Below are 13,854 nucleotides of genomic sequence, written 5' to 3'. Positions count from 1 at the left end.
CTACAATTCTGAGAACACCAGCTCTGGTGGTGCAAGAGGTTAAAACTCCAGATCAGGCCATCTTGCTCCTTATGGAGATATTTCCCTCTCCAATCTGTCAGTCAAACAACCCATGTGAGCTCTCCTTGACCTATTGCAGCAAAAAAGAATGTTGTGAGCAGACTTCTTTAAAATCGTTGCCTCCATTTTGACTGAAAAAAACAAGGAAGCTTTAACATAAGCAGCTTTGCTGGCAAGCCTGAGAAGGAGGTGATGGCTAACAAGGGATGAAGATGAGCAGCTAGAGTTAGTGACTCATTTGCCAGCATAGCTGGAATCTGGGAAATATAAATGACCACAGCCTGAAGTTTCATTAGAGCCAGAGTAGCTTTTCCTGCTTATTACATTGGTGAGCAGAGATTAGAGAAATCTCTGTCATTCATTAGAGCTGTACCACACCTGCTGGCCTGCATGTCAAAATATAATGATGAATTTTTTCTTTGACGTGGAGTATACATGAAGTAACTTCTCAAATATATATTGCAGTGGAGCCCTATCTGCTGTCTCACCTATGGTCCCACTAATAGCTCTCAATGTAGTGAAAATTTTCAAATCTGTACCTCAGCATAGACAAAAGGAGCATCAAATTGGAAGCAAACGTGACCATGTTTAATGGCTTGAACTGAGGCTGGGCCACACCTGTACATACCTACAGGGAGAAGAGAGATAAAGTGAGAGATCAATTAAAAACATGTCAAAATGTTACATTTTCTCAAAGAAAAAGAATTCTTGTGGCTTGGTAAACTCTTTTAATAGTTTACAGGAACTGCTGACCAAGGAGTGAAAAGTTTTGTTTATTTTACCAGCCCTCTAAACAACGCAGACTCAAGTCTGAAATGACCCAATGGTTCCATACCTTAATGGCACTGTAAAGTTCATGGTAAGTCTCAAGTGCTTGAAATGCAGATACAACTGGTTTTGATTTAAGCAGATAATTTTGGGAGGGCTCAGTTATACCACAGAATGAGAAAGGTCTCAGTGCAATTTTGCTAAGAATGTCTTTAAAGAACTGGAAAATTAAGGACTAAGAAGAAGTAACAGTGGCTTTTCACTTTTTCTCTCCTGCCTGCTCAGGAGGCTTAGTAAGGACTGCAGACATAAAATGAAGGAGAATTAATTTGATCCGTCTCTTGTACTGGTTCTCTAAAATTTTAGAAGGCATCTTTGGCAACAGAACTACATGTCTTCTATAGCAAACAGGGCCTTTCTCATGAAGGATTTTGTGCATATGCATCATGAGCCACGTTATAATAGAAACAAATCTAATATTTTAGAGATCAGATCAGAAGGTCGTGAGTACAGGTGAATGTGGTTGTCTGGTGCAAGAAGTTGTCACTGGTGATATGGTGCCACCAGTTCAGCTATCATCAGCTTATTGTTTGCCACAAAGAGCTCAAATTTTGGAAAGACAGCTAAAGAGAAATTCAAGCAGTATTACCATCACTGGTTTCTTGGGGTGTCCCATCAACAACCTGCCATCCTCCAAAACCAACAGGAAGATCAGGTCTGGTCATCCAAGCTTCATTCCAGCAATGATAGTTCCTTAGACAAGAGATGGGACCGGAAGATTAAATTCTTGGAAAAAAGCATACAGACCAAACCAAAACTGTCTATGTATGTCCTGCCACTGCTTCAGTAATGACCTTTGCTGATTTAGGGATGAAAAATCTGACTCTTTTTAGAGAACAAGTTTTTAGGTTAAAGAGTTAGGTACTTGACTGTTAAAACCTGAAGGCCACAATCTTTCACTGTAGTTTCTTTACTGCAAGTTGAAGAAGCCTTTTGATTCTTCTAACGTGTTCTGAATACTAATGTCTCAGAAAACTTTGCAGTGCCTGGAGATTGTTGGAGTATATGAAGATCTCCACAAACTACCATCTCTTTCCAACCAGACACCTCCACTTCAGTCTGCCTGCAAAAGCAAGCTTTGAATTTCCTCCTAACCATTCTGAAGCTTTGGTGCCTCTTCTGAAGAGATTTCAGGATCAGATCCATAACGTACAGTGTATAGATTTGTTTTTATGGCTCAAGACAAACATGCTTAACTGGTTTCCATCTTGGCTGAGAAAAAGATAAGGCTTTACAAGACTGTCCTCATTGTGGATTCCTTATCAGGTTTTTCCAGCATGTCATGCCAATGAGGGAGGTCAGATCTCCTAGATCATACAGCTTTCCAAAAACACACAATCTCTGTGAGCCAAGTTTTGTCTTTAGGACCCAGAACAGTATGCTGGAAGGTAAATTTCTGAGAGTCATTAATCTTGGCACTCAGGGTTGAAATGCCCTCACTTGGTAACATGCTTAGGAAAAGAAAAGCTAAAGACCCCAAAAATCCACTACAGCACCATCAGTCTGCCCAGAATGTTTCAAAGAGGAGTAGAAAAAAAGATCTTGTGACTTCCTGCAGTGCTACTGGTGCTCAAGTCAGAGCATAAACAAGAAGAAAAGTAAAACTAAGAAGAGGGTCTTGCAGTACAGACAAAACAGTGCTTGAATGCCACTACTGCAAAAAATGAAAAGGAGGGAGTAGAGAAAGGGGCAATTTTGCTTGCAAATTATACATATCCCACAGCAAATATGAATAAAATTACATCTGTATAGCTGCTGATACAGCCCCTAAAACATGCAATGATATTAGCAACCAAAATTGGGATTGTTAAACTCCGACCATTTCATTAATAATAGGTAAAAACCAGCCATGGAGCGGAGTCGGAAGGATCTGAGGCTTGTCTAACAAGACATTTCAAAGTGGAAATGAAAGCTTGGATCAGAGTAAAACTTGTCATTTAGGAGAGTTAATGAAGCAGCACTACAGAAAAAGAAATTATTCAAGGAAAATGACGCACTCAGAGAATTTTTGATGCTGCTGGGAGTAGTCAATGCTGAATCATGCTCACAGCGCTTTGCTGAGGTCTAACAGAGAATGGGGACACACTTTGTGGTAGGTGGGGTTTTGAAAACTGTTATGCCAGCATGTGAGAGAGACAATCCCTGCCTGAATCCTTCACTGGTTCACTTTGATTCAAAGTCAGATGTGTTACTGGCTTTGTGTTCTGTGAAAGAAGAACCTGAAGAGCAGGCAGGAGGGAAGGACAATAAAACCAAGGGGGGGATAACAGTGTGGAAAATGGCAGCTCTGCTTAAATACTGTAATTAGGTAATGCTTCTTTTTTTTTTTTTTTCTATATTTTTCTATATTCATCCTAAGGGACAGAACATTTCTTACTGGTTTCTACTGATGTAGCGCTGGGCACAAGAGCACAGCAATTTCTTTAGGTCTGCTCTTATGCAAATAACAAATACATGTAAGGGTACTGAATGCAGACAGAGAGATGTTGCTTCTAAACCACATGAGTATTAAGGAAAGGAGGATGAAGGGAACATTTCCCTCTCCAGAATGTAGCAGAAACTTTTCTCTGGTAAAAGTGAGCACAGCTGAGGAGCTGGCTCTGCAGCTATAATTTGTTAAACTGCTTCTGTAGTTCTTGTATTCTACAGCAAGCCTGAGACATTAAAGAAAACAAGAATGGCTACACAGATCAATATGGTGGCCATTAAATATTTACAGAGATAGTTACGAATAGACTAAACAAAGAGATGGGGAAATTAATAAAAGATGACCAGGTGGGTTTTATGCCTGGAAGACAGTTTTAAGAAGGGTTCTTAGTATTGCTTATGAGACAAGCACATGCTGGAAACAGCTGCTGCCCTTTCATTAGCTAATAAACTCAAGCATTGGGGTTGAGAGAGGCACTGATAACATTATTGAGAAATCAGAGAAAAGTGAACTGAAGGTGAATGGGAGAGCAGAGGTCTCAGAAGGGCTTTCTCCACAGGCCTGGACATAGATGGACCCCCATGGAGCTGGGTGACTTCGAGTATGTTTCTGCTGAGGTACTGATGTTGGTCTTCTTGGGCCTCACAGTAGGAGTGAGACTTGATTTCCATCCAAGAGAAATATTCTTTAAGTGTCTTTATATCATCATTAGGAAAGACAAGGAGAACAAAGTAAGAGGCAGTACTGATGGGCTCAAATCCGGAGAGCTTTATAAAAATAACTCTTTGTTATAAAAATAACAAAGTCTGTGTAATTTTGTATTATGTTTTGTTGCTGTCGTTGTTTCCTATCCTGAGGGAAAAGATGATCTTTAATAAAAATAAATAAATGTCAGATAACATTCAGAGGGAGCCCCACGTTCAGAGATTGATTGGACTAAAAATCCTGGCTCCAAGTATCCCTGAAGTCTGAGAGTATTTAAAACCTGAAGACAGATCAGCTCAAGCAATACAAGGCAATCAAAATGATATATAATAAAGAAAAAGAGCTCTGCTTCCAGTTTTCAGGAGATTATAAATAAAAGTGAGAAATACATTTAAAAAATCATTATAAACACCTTGAGCTTGTCCTCTTAAAAAAATAACAGAAAAGAAATAAAAGACACATTAAAAATAAAATCAAGGTTAAGACACAAGCCATTTAAAGTTAGCATATAGGCTATCATGGAGTGTTACAGAGTAATGAAGAGAAAGGACACAGAGGAGAAATGAAAAGAGGTGTCTAATATATTAAGTCATGCCCAAAGGGTTATGTGCACCATGTACTAATAAACGCACCAGAAGGATAAAAGGATGAACAAGGCATTTCAAAAAGTAATCAAGCCAAGTAAAAGCAAATGCAGGATGGGAGATGAAAATGTTAGTGTGAAGTTGCATATAGATTTCAGTGGAGCAAGGATGATTTTGGATGATCTGCCCCTGTCCCAAAAGAATGGAAAAAAAAACCAGATTGAATTAAGAAGTCTTGGAAAACAGCTGGTAAAAGAAGAGGTATGGAAGTAAAAGGAAATGTCAAAAGTGAGTGAGAGATGTTTCATAGATCAAGTTAGAAGGAAAGAAGGGATGAGATAGATAGTGAAATGTCTGAAGCGTGGCAATAGTCCATTTCTGAGTGTATATGGGCTGAGCAGTGAGATGCCAGTCACTGGGTCTTGTTTCACATCATTTATAGGCAGAGAGGTTTCTGAAGAGTGACTGCTCCTTTACAGCTCTGTGACCCATAGAAGGACCAGCACCGTGAGAGGTTCTGAGGTCCTGCTGTCACATAGATCAGATGCAGCTTAGCAAGCTGGGAATCCCCAAGGATCCTAACAAAAGGAAACAAGGCATTACAACCCTGGGCTTCAAGACAGTAGGCTTTGGCCTGTTTAAGGTCCTGCTTGGAAATCCCATGGGAGGCACTTCTGGATAGAAGATGGGTCCCGGACAGCTAGTTATTTTTCCAGGATCACCTCCTCCAAGCTTAAGAATAGTCCATTCCTATGTGCAGTAAATCAAACAAAAGTGGCACAAAGCTTGCATGGTGAACAAGGTGGTCCCAATTAAACTCAAACATTAAGAAAGAGTGTACAAGAGGTGGAGCTAGCAACAGGTGACCAGCAGGAATATAGGGACACTGTCTGAGCATGGAGGGACAGGTTTAGGAAAGCCAAACCCCAAATCAAAAATTAACACCTGTAGCAGAGGAACAAGTTAGAGCCATCTTATGCAAACTTGGACACACAGAGGTCCAATGAGATAGTCCCAAAAGTGCTGAGGTAGCCGGCCAATGCCGTTGTAAGACTGCTCATATCTATCTATGAAAGGTTATGGTGACTGGGGCAGTTTCCTGGGGACTGGAAGAAAGCAAGTATCACTCCTTTCTTCAAGAAAGAGAAGAAAGAGTGTCCAGGAAAATACAGACTTAGTAGCCTCACCTTGATCCCTGGGAAGGTTATAGAGCAATTTCCTCTGTGAAACATTTCCAAACATATTAAGGGCAAGGTGATTGGCAGTAGTCAGCATGAATTTACAAGGGACCAGCTGTGCCTGACCAGCCTGATAGCCTTTCTTGATGAAATGAATGACTGAGAGGACAAGGGGAGACAAGGCATGGGGGTTGGTTTCTCTTTTGACTTCAGCACCATCTCCCACAGTGTCCTCATAGACAAACCATTGAATTATAGACTGACTAAGTGAATAGTAAGGCATATTGAACACTGGCTGAACTGCTGGGATCAGAGGGTTGTGATCAATGGTGTTAACTTAGCTGGAACCTAGTCACTAGTTGTGTATCTCAGGAGTCAATACTGGGTCTAATGCTGTTTAACTTCTCTATTAATGACCTGGATGTGAGACTTACTACACCCTTAACAAGTCTGCTACATAGAAAACTGGAAGGAGTAGATGATACACCAGAGACTGTACACAAGGAGATGCTAAGAAAGCAGGGACTGTTCAGCCTGCAGATGGGAAGGCTGAACAGGATTTTATCCATGTGTTTAAATGCTTGGTTAGGAAGTTGGGGAGGGAGAAGACAGAGCCAGGCTCTTCTCAGTGGCACCCATTTACAGGACAATAAGCAATGGGCACAAACTGAAAGACAGAAAATTCTGTTTGAACATCGGGAAATGCTTTTTTACTGTGAGAATGGTTGAGCACCAGTACAAGTTTCCCAGAAAGGCTGTGGAGTGTCCATCCTTTGAGATATTCAAAACCCATCTGGACACAGCTCTGAGCAACCAGCTTTAGCTGACCTGGCTTTGAGCAGGGGAGTAACATGACTTCCAGGGATACCTTCCAGTATCAACTATTCTGTGATGCTGTGATACGAGCTTCAGATGTGAATAAACCTAACCATTTTCCTTAGAGTCCCTTTTGGTAATGGATTATGGAAATCACATAAAAGAGGTTACAGCATCAGGCTGAGTCATTTTCACCACCACAGAATGGGTTACAATTTTAATATAAAGACTTCCAGATAGTAAGTTATTAATGAAACATGCTGATGAGTAGTTATGCTGATAAGTCGAAGACATCATTGACAAAAAGCAGCTATATGAGTACTGAATACAACAAATATCTCCTGAACATAGCAATATAGAGGTCACATTCACTGCTGCACTCTGAGGAGGAGAGGGTTGAGGCCCAATAGCCCACACATAATTTCTATGGAACAGAGCATGTAATCAATATATGCTACACTTTTCCTGTCAGACAGGAGACAGCAAGAATTTGAGGAGCAAGTTAGAGGACTGTCTTCTCCAAAAAAAAAAATAAATACATAGACTCCATTTATTGTCCCTAGAGATTTTTCTTTTTATAAATCTGGCAGTAGCATTTCAGTAACTTGTATGATACTTTGGCTTGTTTCTTTTTCAGCTGAACTGTATTTATTTTGGGAAGTACCTATTTGCAGGAGCGACTGCACGTACACTGTGTAAAACTAGTCTACAAATACAGGAGCTGGGCAGAAGCGGAACTAGAAGGGCATTTTCCCACAGATACTGTGGTATCACTACAACCCTGCTCCAGACCCATGGAAGTGCGCATCCTACTCCTTTCAATTGTTAGAAATGGCCTGGCCCTAAGGAGCACAAACCCATTCCAGCTCTTCTGTGTGCTTAAAAGTGAACTGTATGGTAACATTAGTAGTGGGATCCCCTAGAGTTCATCTTTACATGACAAGCACTTCGTATTAGTCTACTTAATCCCTTCATTCCGTTTTACAGAAGCTAGCTATGTTATTTAACGCACAGAGAAATAAACCAACCACAGGCATTGCTGTCATGATTTTTACAGCTTATACAGTTGACACATTGAAGGCATTTGTCAGGAGAACTCACCAGACAGAGTCTTTTGTCAGTTTGGTGTCCAGTTTCCCTTCTTCATCCAGAAAGAAGTCCAACTGTAAATTGGCATTGTTATCGTGGGCAGAACTATAGTTGGTAATGAGTCTTGCAGGTATCCCCAGGCACCTCAGAACTGTGGCAAAGAGAGAAGTGTGATGAGAAGGACAATATGAAGATTGTGCTCATGGATGACAGGATGAGAGGAGAGAAACTATTAAAAACAATAATAAAATGGGAAAACTTTACCAGATCAACCCAAATATTTCTTGCTATCTGTCTTCATATAGAATATGTTAAATATTTTATTTGGTCCCAAAATTGTGAGCATTCAAGATACGTAATGATGCAATGCTTATAACCTAAGCAGCTGATTATCAGTAGTTTTAGAACAGTCTTGCATAGTGACTACACTTCAGCTTTCCAGGGCAGATCTAGGTGCAATGGAACAACTGTGTGACCAAATGTGATACAAAGAAAAATAATTTTGAGCTTTTAAGAAATGGAAAATGTATTATGTCTCCTAGTAACAGTAACCCAGAAGAATCATGAAACTGCACTAAAGAGAAAACTAATAGAAAGCATATAATTTTGGTTAGTTTAGAGTTTTCCAGTTTCACATCTGCTGTCAGAAGGGGTCTGGAGAACACAAAGAATAAAGCAGAAAATTATTTCTAATAAGGGACAAATATGCAGTATTTGCAAGTGAAATGGCAGAGTTAGTTTGAACAAAATAGATTCTATTGATTGCCAAGTAACAGTATTTTGGAGTCAATAGTCCCTTCTCATAAATGATCTTAAAAGGAGGATCAAAAAAGAACCCCCCTCCTGAATCTCAGAGCATCACAGTGCAGCACTGGTGACAATTCCACCCATTTGACAAGTGGTAAATTTGGGAAACATGGAAATGCTATGGCTATGTCTGAAGTGCAGTACTGCATCATTAGGCATCTGTGTTTGTGGTGCACCCTGGCTGATAAACAGGCATGGAGCATGGCCCCACAGGGGACTGAGGCTGCAGGATGACACAACATCTCAGCTTATCCAGATGAAATATTTTGTCTCTCTGCCAAAAAAAGTTCTTGTTTTCCAGTTTAGGAGCCAACATAGTTCTGCATAAAACAGAGAGGAGGGTTTTGGGGCTTTTTTTGAACAGGATAATATTTTTACTGAAAATCCTATTTAAAAATAGTTCTGATACTGCAGAGTTGAACAGCCCTTGCTCCTACTGCTGGGTTTTGTATATTCATTAGTGTCACTACTGTGACTCTCAATAAAGTGTAACGCTACACATTCATTCAAGTTCCTGGATGACAAATTACCTAGGTGCATCCAATACCATATGTACCTATTGATTAAACTTAATTCAAGTGCCCTCCCAGGCTTGCAGCACACAAGCCATCAGGGCTCATTGAAAATAATTTGTCTGACAATTTCAAGATTAATGACCATTTTTCAGAATGTTTTAGCATTTTTAATGGATGACTATCCAGAGTGTACAATATTGTAACCTTGGAAAGCTGGACTGGTCACAATGATAAAATGTTGGCAGCTAGGGAAGACTCAAAATCAGCTCAAATCAGCCCTGTGAGTTGGACATGGCTGTTTGGACCTTTACTGTCCTCTCTATGCAGCGGTCAGCAGCTGGACACGTCGATAGCTACCTATCAGATCAACCACTCCACAACATTTTCATTTTATAATGCTCAACAGACTTTATATTTCAGCAATCATTGCAGCAGTCCAAAGTGCCATCTCTCTGACTTGACCAACTTAGTCAGCAAACTGAATCTAGTTTTTCCCCACATAAATATGTCCCTCCATTTAACACAGTAGGCTCCAGGTTTCTGCTGCATTGCTCCAGTTTCACAGTGACCTGCAGGCAAAATACTCTGTAGTGGTGATTCAGGGCCAGTGCAGAAGGAAGGAGAACTGGTGCATGTGTATGTCTGTGATCTAGAAAAATCCTGATGAGGCAATGGGCAGAGAGCAAAAGAGGCCTGTGAAAGCCATTGCAAGGAACTGTATGCATAAGAAATATTTGCAAGAGCCACAAACCCATTGCATTGTGCAGAAGCTCAGAAGCATCATGTACAGACTGTGCAATCTCAGGTAGTGAAGGAAATAGACAACTCTCAGATTCTTTGGATGATGATTGCTCATTATCCCACTGCATCTGGAAAAAAATGAACCATTTCATGTGCCAAAGGATGGAGCACCTGTCAGCACCTCCCCTAATCAAAACAGGAGCCTCTCCAGATATATGAAAGAGAACCTGGACATATGCAAAGCATTTGACACTGTCCCACATGACGTCCTTGTCTCTAAACTGAAGAGACATGGACTGACAGATGGATAACTTAGTGAAATTGGCTGGATGGTCGCAATGAGTTGGAGTCAACAGCTTGGTGTCCAAGTGGAGACCTGTTGACAAATGGTGTTCCTCAGGGATCAGTACTGGAACTGGCACTGTTTAACATTGTCAGTGGCATGGGCAGTGGGATTGAGTGTGTCCTTCAGCAAGTTTGGCAATGACACCAAGCTGTGTGGGCAGGCCAACTCACTGTGGGGAAGGGATGCTAACCAGAGGGACCTTGGCAGGCTGGAGAGGTGGTCCAATGCCAACTGAATGAAGTTCAACAAGGCCAATTGCAAGTTCCTGCACCTGGGTTGAGACAATCCCAAGCACAAATACAGGATGCATGGAGGATGGATTGAGAGCAACCCTGAGGAGAAAGACTTGGGGGTACTGGTTGGTGACAAACTCAACCTTTCCTATGAAGACATGCAGAGAGAGTTGGGGTTGTTCAGCCTGGAGAAAAGAAGGCTCTGTAGAGACCTTAAAGCAGACTTCCAGTACCTAAAGGGGGCCTATAAGAAAGCTGGAGAGGAACTTTTTGCAAGGACATGTAGGGATAGGACAAGAGGGATTGGCTTTAAACTGAAAGAGGGTAGGTTTAGATCATATATAAGGAAGAAGTTCTTCACTATGAGGGTGATGAGGCACTGGCACAGGTTGCCCAGAGAAGCTGTGACTACCCCATCCCTGGCAGTGCTCAAGGTCAGGTTGGATGGGGGTTTGAGCAACCTGTTTTAGTGTGAGGTGTCCCTGCCCATGGCAGGGGAGTTGGAACTAGATGATATTTAAGGCGCCTTCCAACCCAAACCATTCTATGACTCTACGAGAAACACAGAAACCTGAAACTACATCCCCTACAGCAGCTGTGAGAAGCATGTGCTAGCAGAAGGCTAGATGGACAGAAGACAGCTTTGTTTCTGAAGTCCTTGATGTTTTGAATAGCTCTTGCACTACCTCAGGTAACCAAAATGAGCTATGAAATTCAATTATCCAAACTGCAGGAAAATTATATGCAAAATGAAACAAGCAAGCAAAGATAAAGTGAAAATCCAGAGATGTCCAGGGTTGCCTGAGGGTGAAGAACCAGTCTTGTAACTTGTCATTAATTATTCTATTTCCATGTTTGCTGCAGAAGGTGAGTGATTAATATCCTTCACTTTTGATAGAAGTATAATATAAAGAGAAGTATAATGTCATTCCTTGAGACAGCAATGTGACAGTATTGAGGGAGATGAAAAGGGGAAAGGGTTCACAGAGAGTTTTTCTGTAATTTCCTTTTCACAGCTTAAATATAAGGACCAAATCTTAGACCTTCAGTTGTGTCTGAAAAGTACTCAATGTAAAGTAGGCTCCAATCCTGCAGAAATACACATTGTTTTCCCTTGGTCCTAAGCTGATCTGGTCCCTTCCAGGTTGATAATTAAATGCATGTGTTGATGGTGCTTATAAGAAAGATCAGCTGGGCATAAGAAAGACACTTTAAATATCTGTTCAGCTGTGGGCCAGCACTGTAAGCATAGGAACTGCTTGACTGGATCTACACTGGCACTTGACATAAACACTGCTTTCAAAGTCTGGTTCCTATTATCTGTATAACACACATTTTTTACACTCTCAGAGTTTTTCTTGACTGCTAATATGCTTTCAGGGTGTTCAAGTGTATTAGCAGATTATGCTGTTAGAAAGTGCTAGACAGTAAAAAATGGGACCAATCCAACACTGCTTTCCCTACTGGGTATTACAACCTGCAACACCTCTTTTGCTCCAACATTGGAACTCTAGTTTGAGCAAGTGTGGTTAGACTTGATCTTGTAGTGCTAGACAATTCATAAACCAGGCCAACATTTTCCATATTGTTCTGGCTCACAAACTCCATAGAAAAAGTTAACAGTGGCCAGTAGACAGGTGCTGCTACAGTGCATGTGAGTTTTGCTGGGAACAATCATCAGTAGGTGATGTTTGGCCATTTTGAAGCATAAACACTATATCCCTTATTGGGTAATATTTTCATGTTGCAGATCTAGATAAATAGCCCCCTGTTCACCTCAGATTTCCTAACTAACTTTCTCTCCCAAACTTACCCTTGTGAGTCACTGAACACATTTTACAGAACCAATAGTTAACAGATTTGTGTGGAAGAGCAGCCAAACTGAAGGAGATGCCAAAGGTTTATTTAAAACCATCTATTTTAGCCATATATTTTTTAAGTATCTCTGCTATTGACTCCTGAACATCACAGAGCCAGGAAGTATTTTAGTTAATTTAACCAAAAAGCTCTCTCAGTTATGCAAGAATCACGTAACAGTGTGTTTTTCTCACTGATACCTACATGTATTGAAGACACCAGCAAAGACCCAGCACTGGCCATACCGCACAGGTTGCTTAGAACTGTAGTACTCCAAGAGAATATCCACACTTCCTGTCCAGGCTGAAGGTGCGACACCATAAGTGTATGTATTGTCCCAGGAGCCGGCAATCACACCGTTATCATCCCTGGAGTTGATCTAAGGACAAAGGAAACAACCATTAAGGATGTCAGAGACTGAATATAAAAGAACTCTTTAACCCAACAGACAATGATAGAATGGGAGAGATTGAATATAGCCAATTTTAGGCTCAAAGTAAGGTAGAAATGTTTAATTATGAAGGTATGAGATGAATAAAGCAATCTTGCTAAGGGCCATGGATTCTCCATCACTGAACAACTTTGAAAGAAGGTCAGACACTTAAAAAAATGGTGAAATTAAACAACCACACTGAGTATTCGTGTTGCCGGTTTAGTAAGTTTTATTAACATTAAACATGCTTACAGCTATGCATTTTTAATAAACATGATCAGTTATACACGGATAAGCAAGCCTCAGAAATATTAAGCTGGAAGCTTTCCTAACATTGTCTGTTTTTCTGTCCACATAAACCCAGAGATTTTAATAAAATCACTCCTGATTTACAGCAGATCAAGAGGAGAATCAGTCCACGGTTATTTTTAGAGCAGAAACTAATTTATTTGGTCCAGCACATATGAAAACAAGAAGGAATTTGCTGTGTAAGTTTCCCCCTGGTAAGATTATACAGAGCAAAGAGTTTTGCTGACTAATGGCTATACTGATAGGCATTAACGAGCAATATATCTCCTAGCTGCAATCTGAACTAAACCAGTTGAGGCTGTGCAAAAATCTCATTCGCTCTGTACCTTTTAATTATGCTAATGTGGAACAGCTACACACCAGCCAAATAAATCACAATTCTCATTTAAAGCTTTTGGCTGGATTAACTACTGTTTTATAATTAGAAAATCGACTTCCTGTGAACCCTAGAACTGAATAAAGATAAGTATTTGGAGTCATAACCCAAGGATTAAGGGGTGGTGACCATCTCACTGTTGTGGGAAACATGCCAAGAAAAGAGACACTTGAAGGGCAGGGCAGCGCACTGATCTTCAGCTCTCCTCTGGCTGTAAAGAGAGGAAGAAGGAGGTGACTCTACCCACTCTGTAGTGTCAGAATGCCTCAGAAGGATTCCAGTGTGGGGGCACCTCCTCAGATGAGCTCAGCACCAGCACATTTCTACTTGACCAAGAGTGAGGGCAAGGACAACAGGTGGGACTTCAACACCTCTTGGCCACTTCCTACCGAGGTCCAGATTCCGGGTGGCCAAAAATCCCACCCAGCTATGGCCTAATCCTACAGATTAGACCTGCAGTCCATTGAATCCTGTATTTCCAATGGTGAATTGAATCCTGTATTTCCAATGGTGAACACTCTGCCTCCCTAAAATGTTTGAGTGGCTCAA

At 40.9% G+C, this 13,854-nt stretch overlaps 1 protein-coding gene across 3 annotated transcripts in view; it reads right to left on the bottom strand.

The window, feature by feature from the left end:
- Window positions 1–13,854, bottom strand: part of F13A1 (coagulation factor XIII A chain) — a 71,805-nt gene that overhangs the window by 22,465 nt on the left and 35,486 nt on the right. For all 3 annotated transcript variants that reach the window (XM_061346558.1, XM_061346560.1, XM_061346559.1), the window contains exons 7-10: window positions 12,392–12,566; window positions 7,701–7,839; window positions 1,478–1,581; window positions 600–688 (exon numbers count right to left, since the gene is read on the bottom strand). In XM_061346558.1, coding sequence (XP_061202542.1) covers window positions 600–688; window positions 1,478–1,581; window positions 7,701–7,839; window positions 12,392–12,566 — 507 coding nt within the window. The remainder of the gene's footprint in view (window positions 1–599; window positions 689–1,477; window positions 1,582–7,700; window positions 7,840–12,391; window positions 12,567–13,854) is intronic.

The sequence above is a fragment of the Neopsephotus bourkii genome, unplaced genomic scaffold (assembly GCF_033783945.1).
Source record: "Neopsephotus bourkii isolate Nb327-2 ecotype Australia unplaced genomic scaffold, CSIRO-AGI_Nbou_v1 NB_272, whole genome shotgun sequence".
Lineage (NCBI taxonomy): Eukaryota > Metazoa > Chordata > Aves > Psittaciformes > Psittacidae > Neopsephotus > Neopsephotus bourkii.
This window is presented reverse-complemented; position numbering and strand designations above follow the sequence as displayed.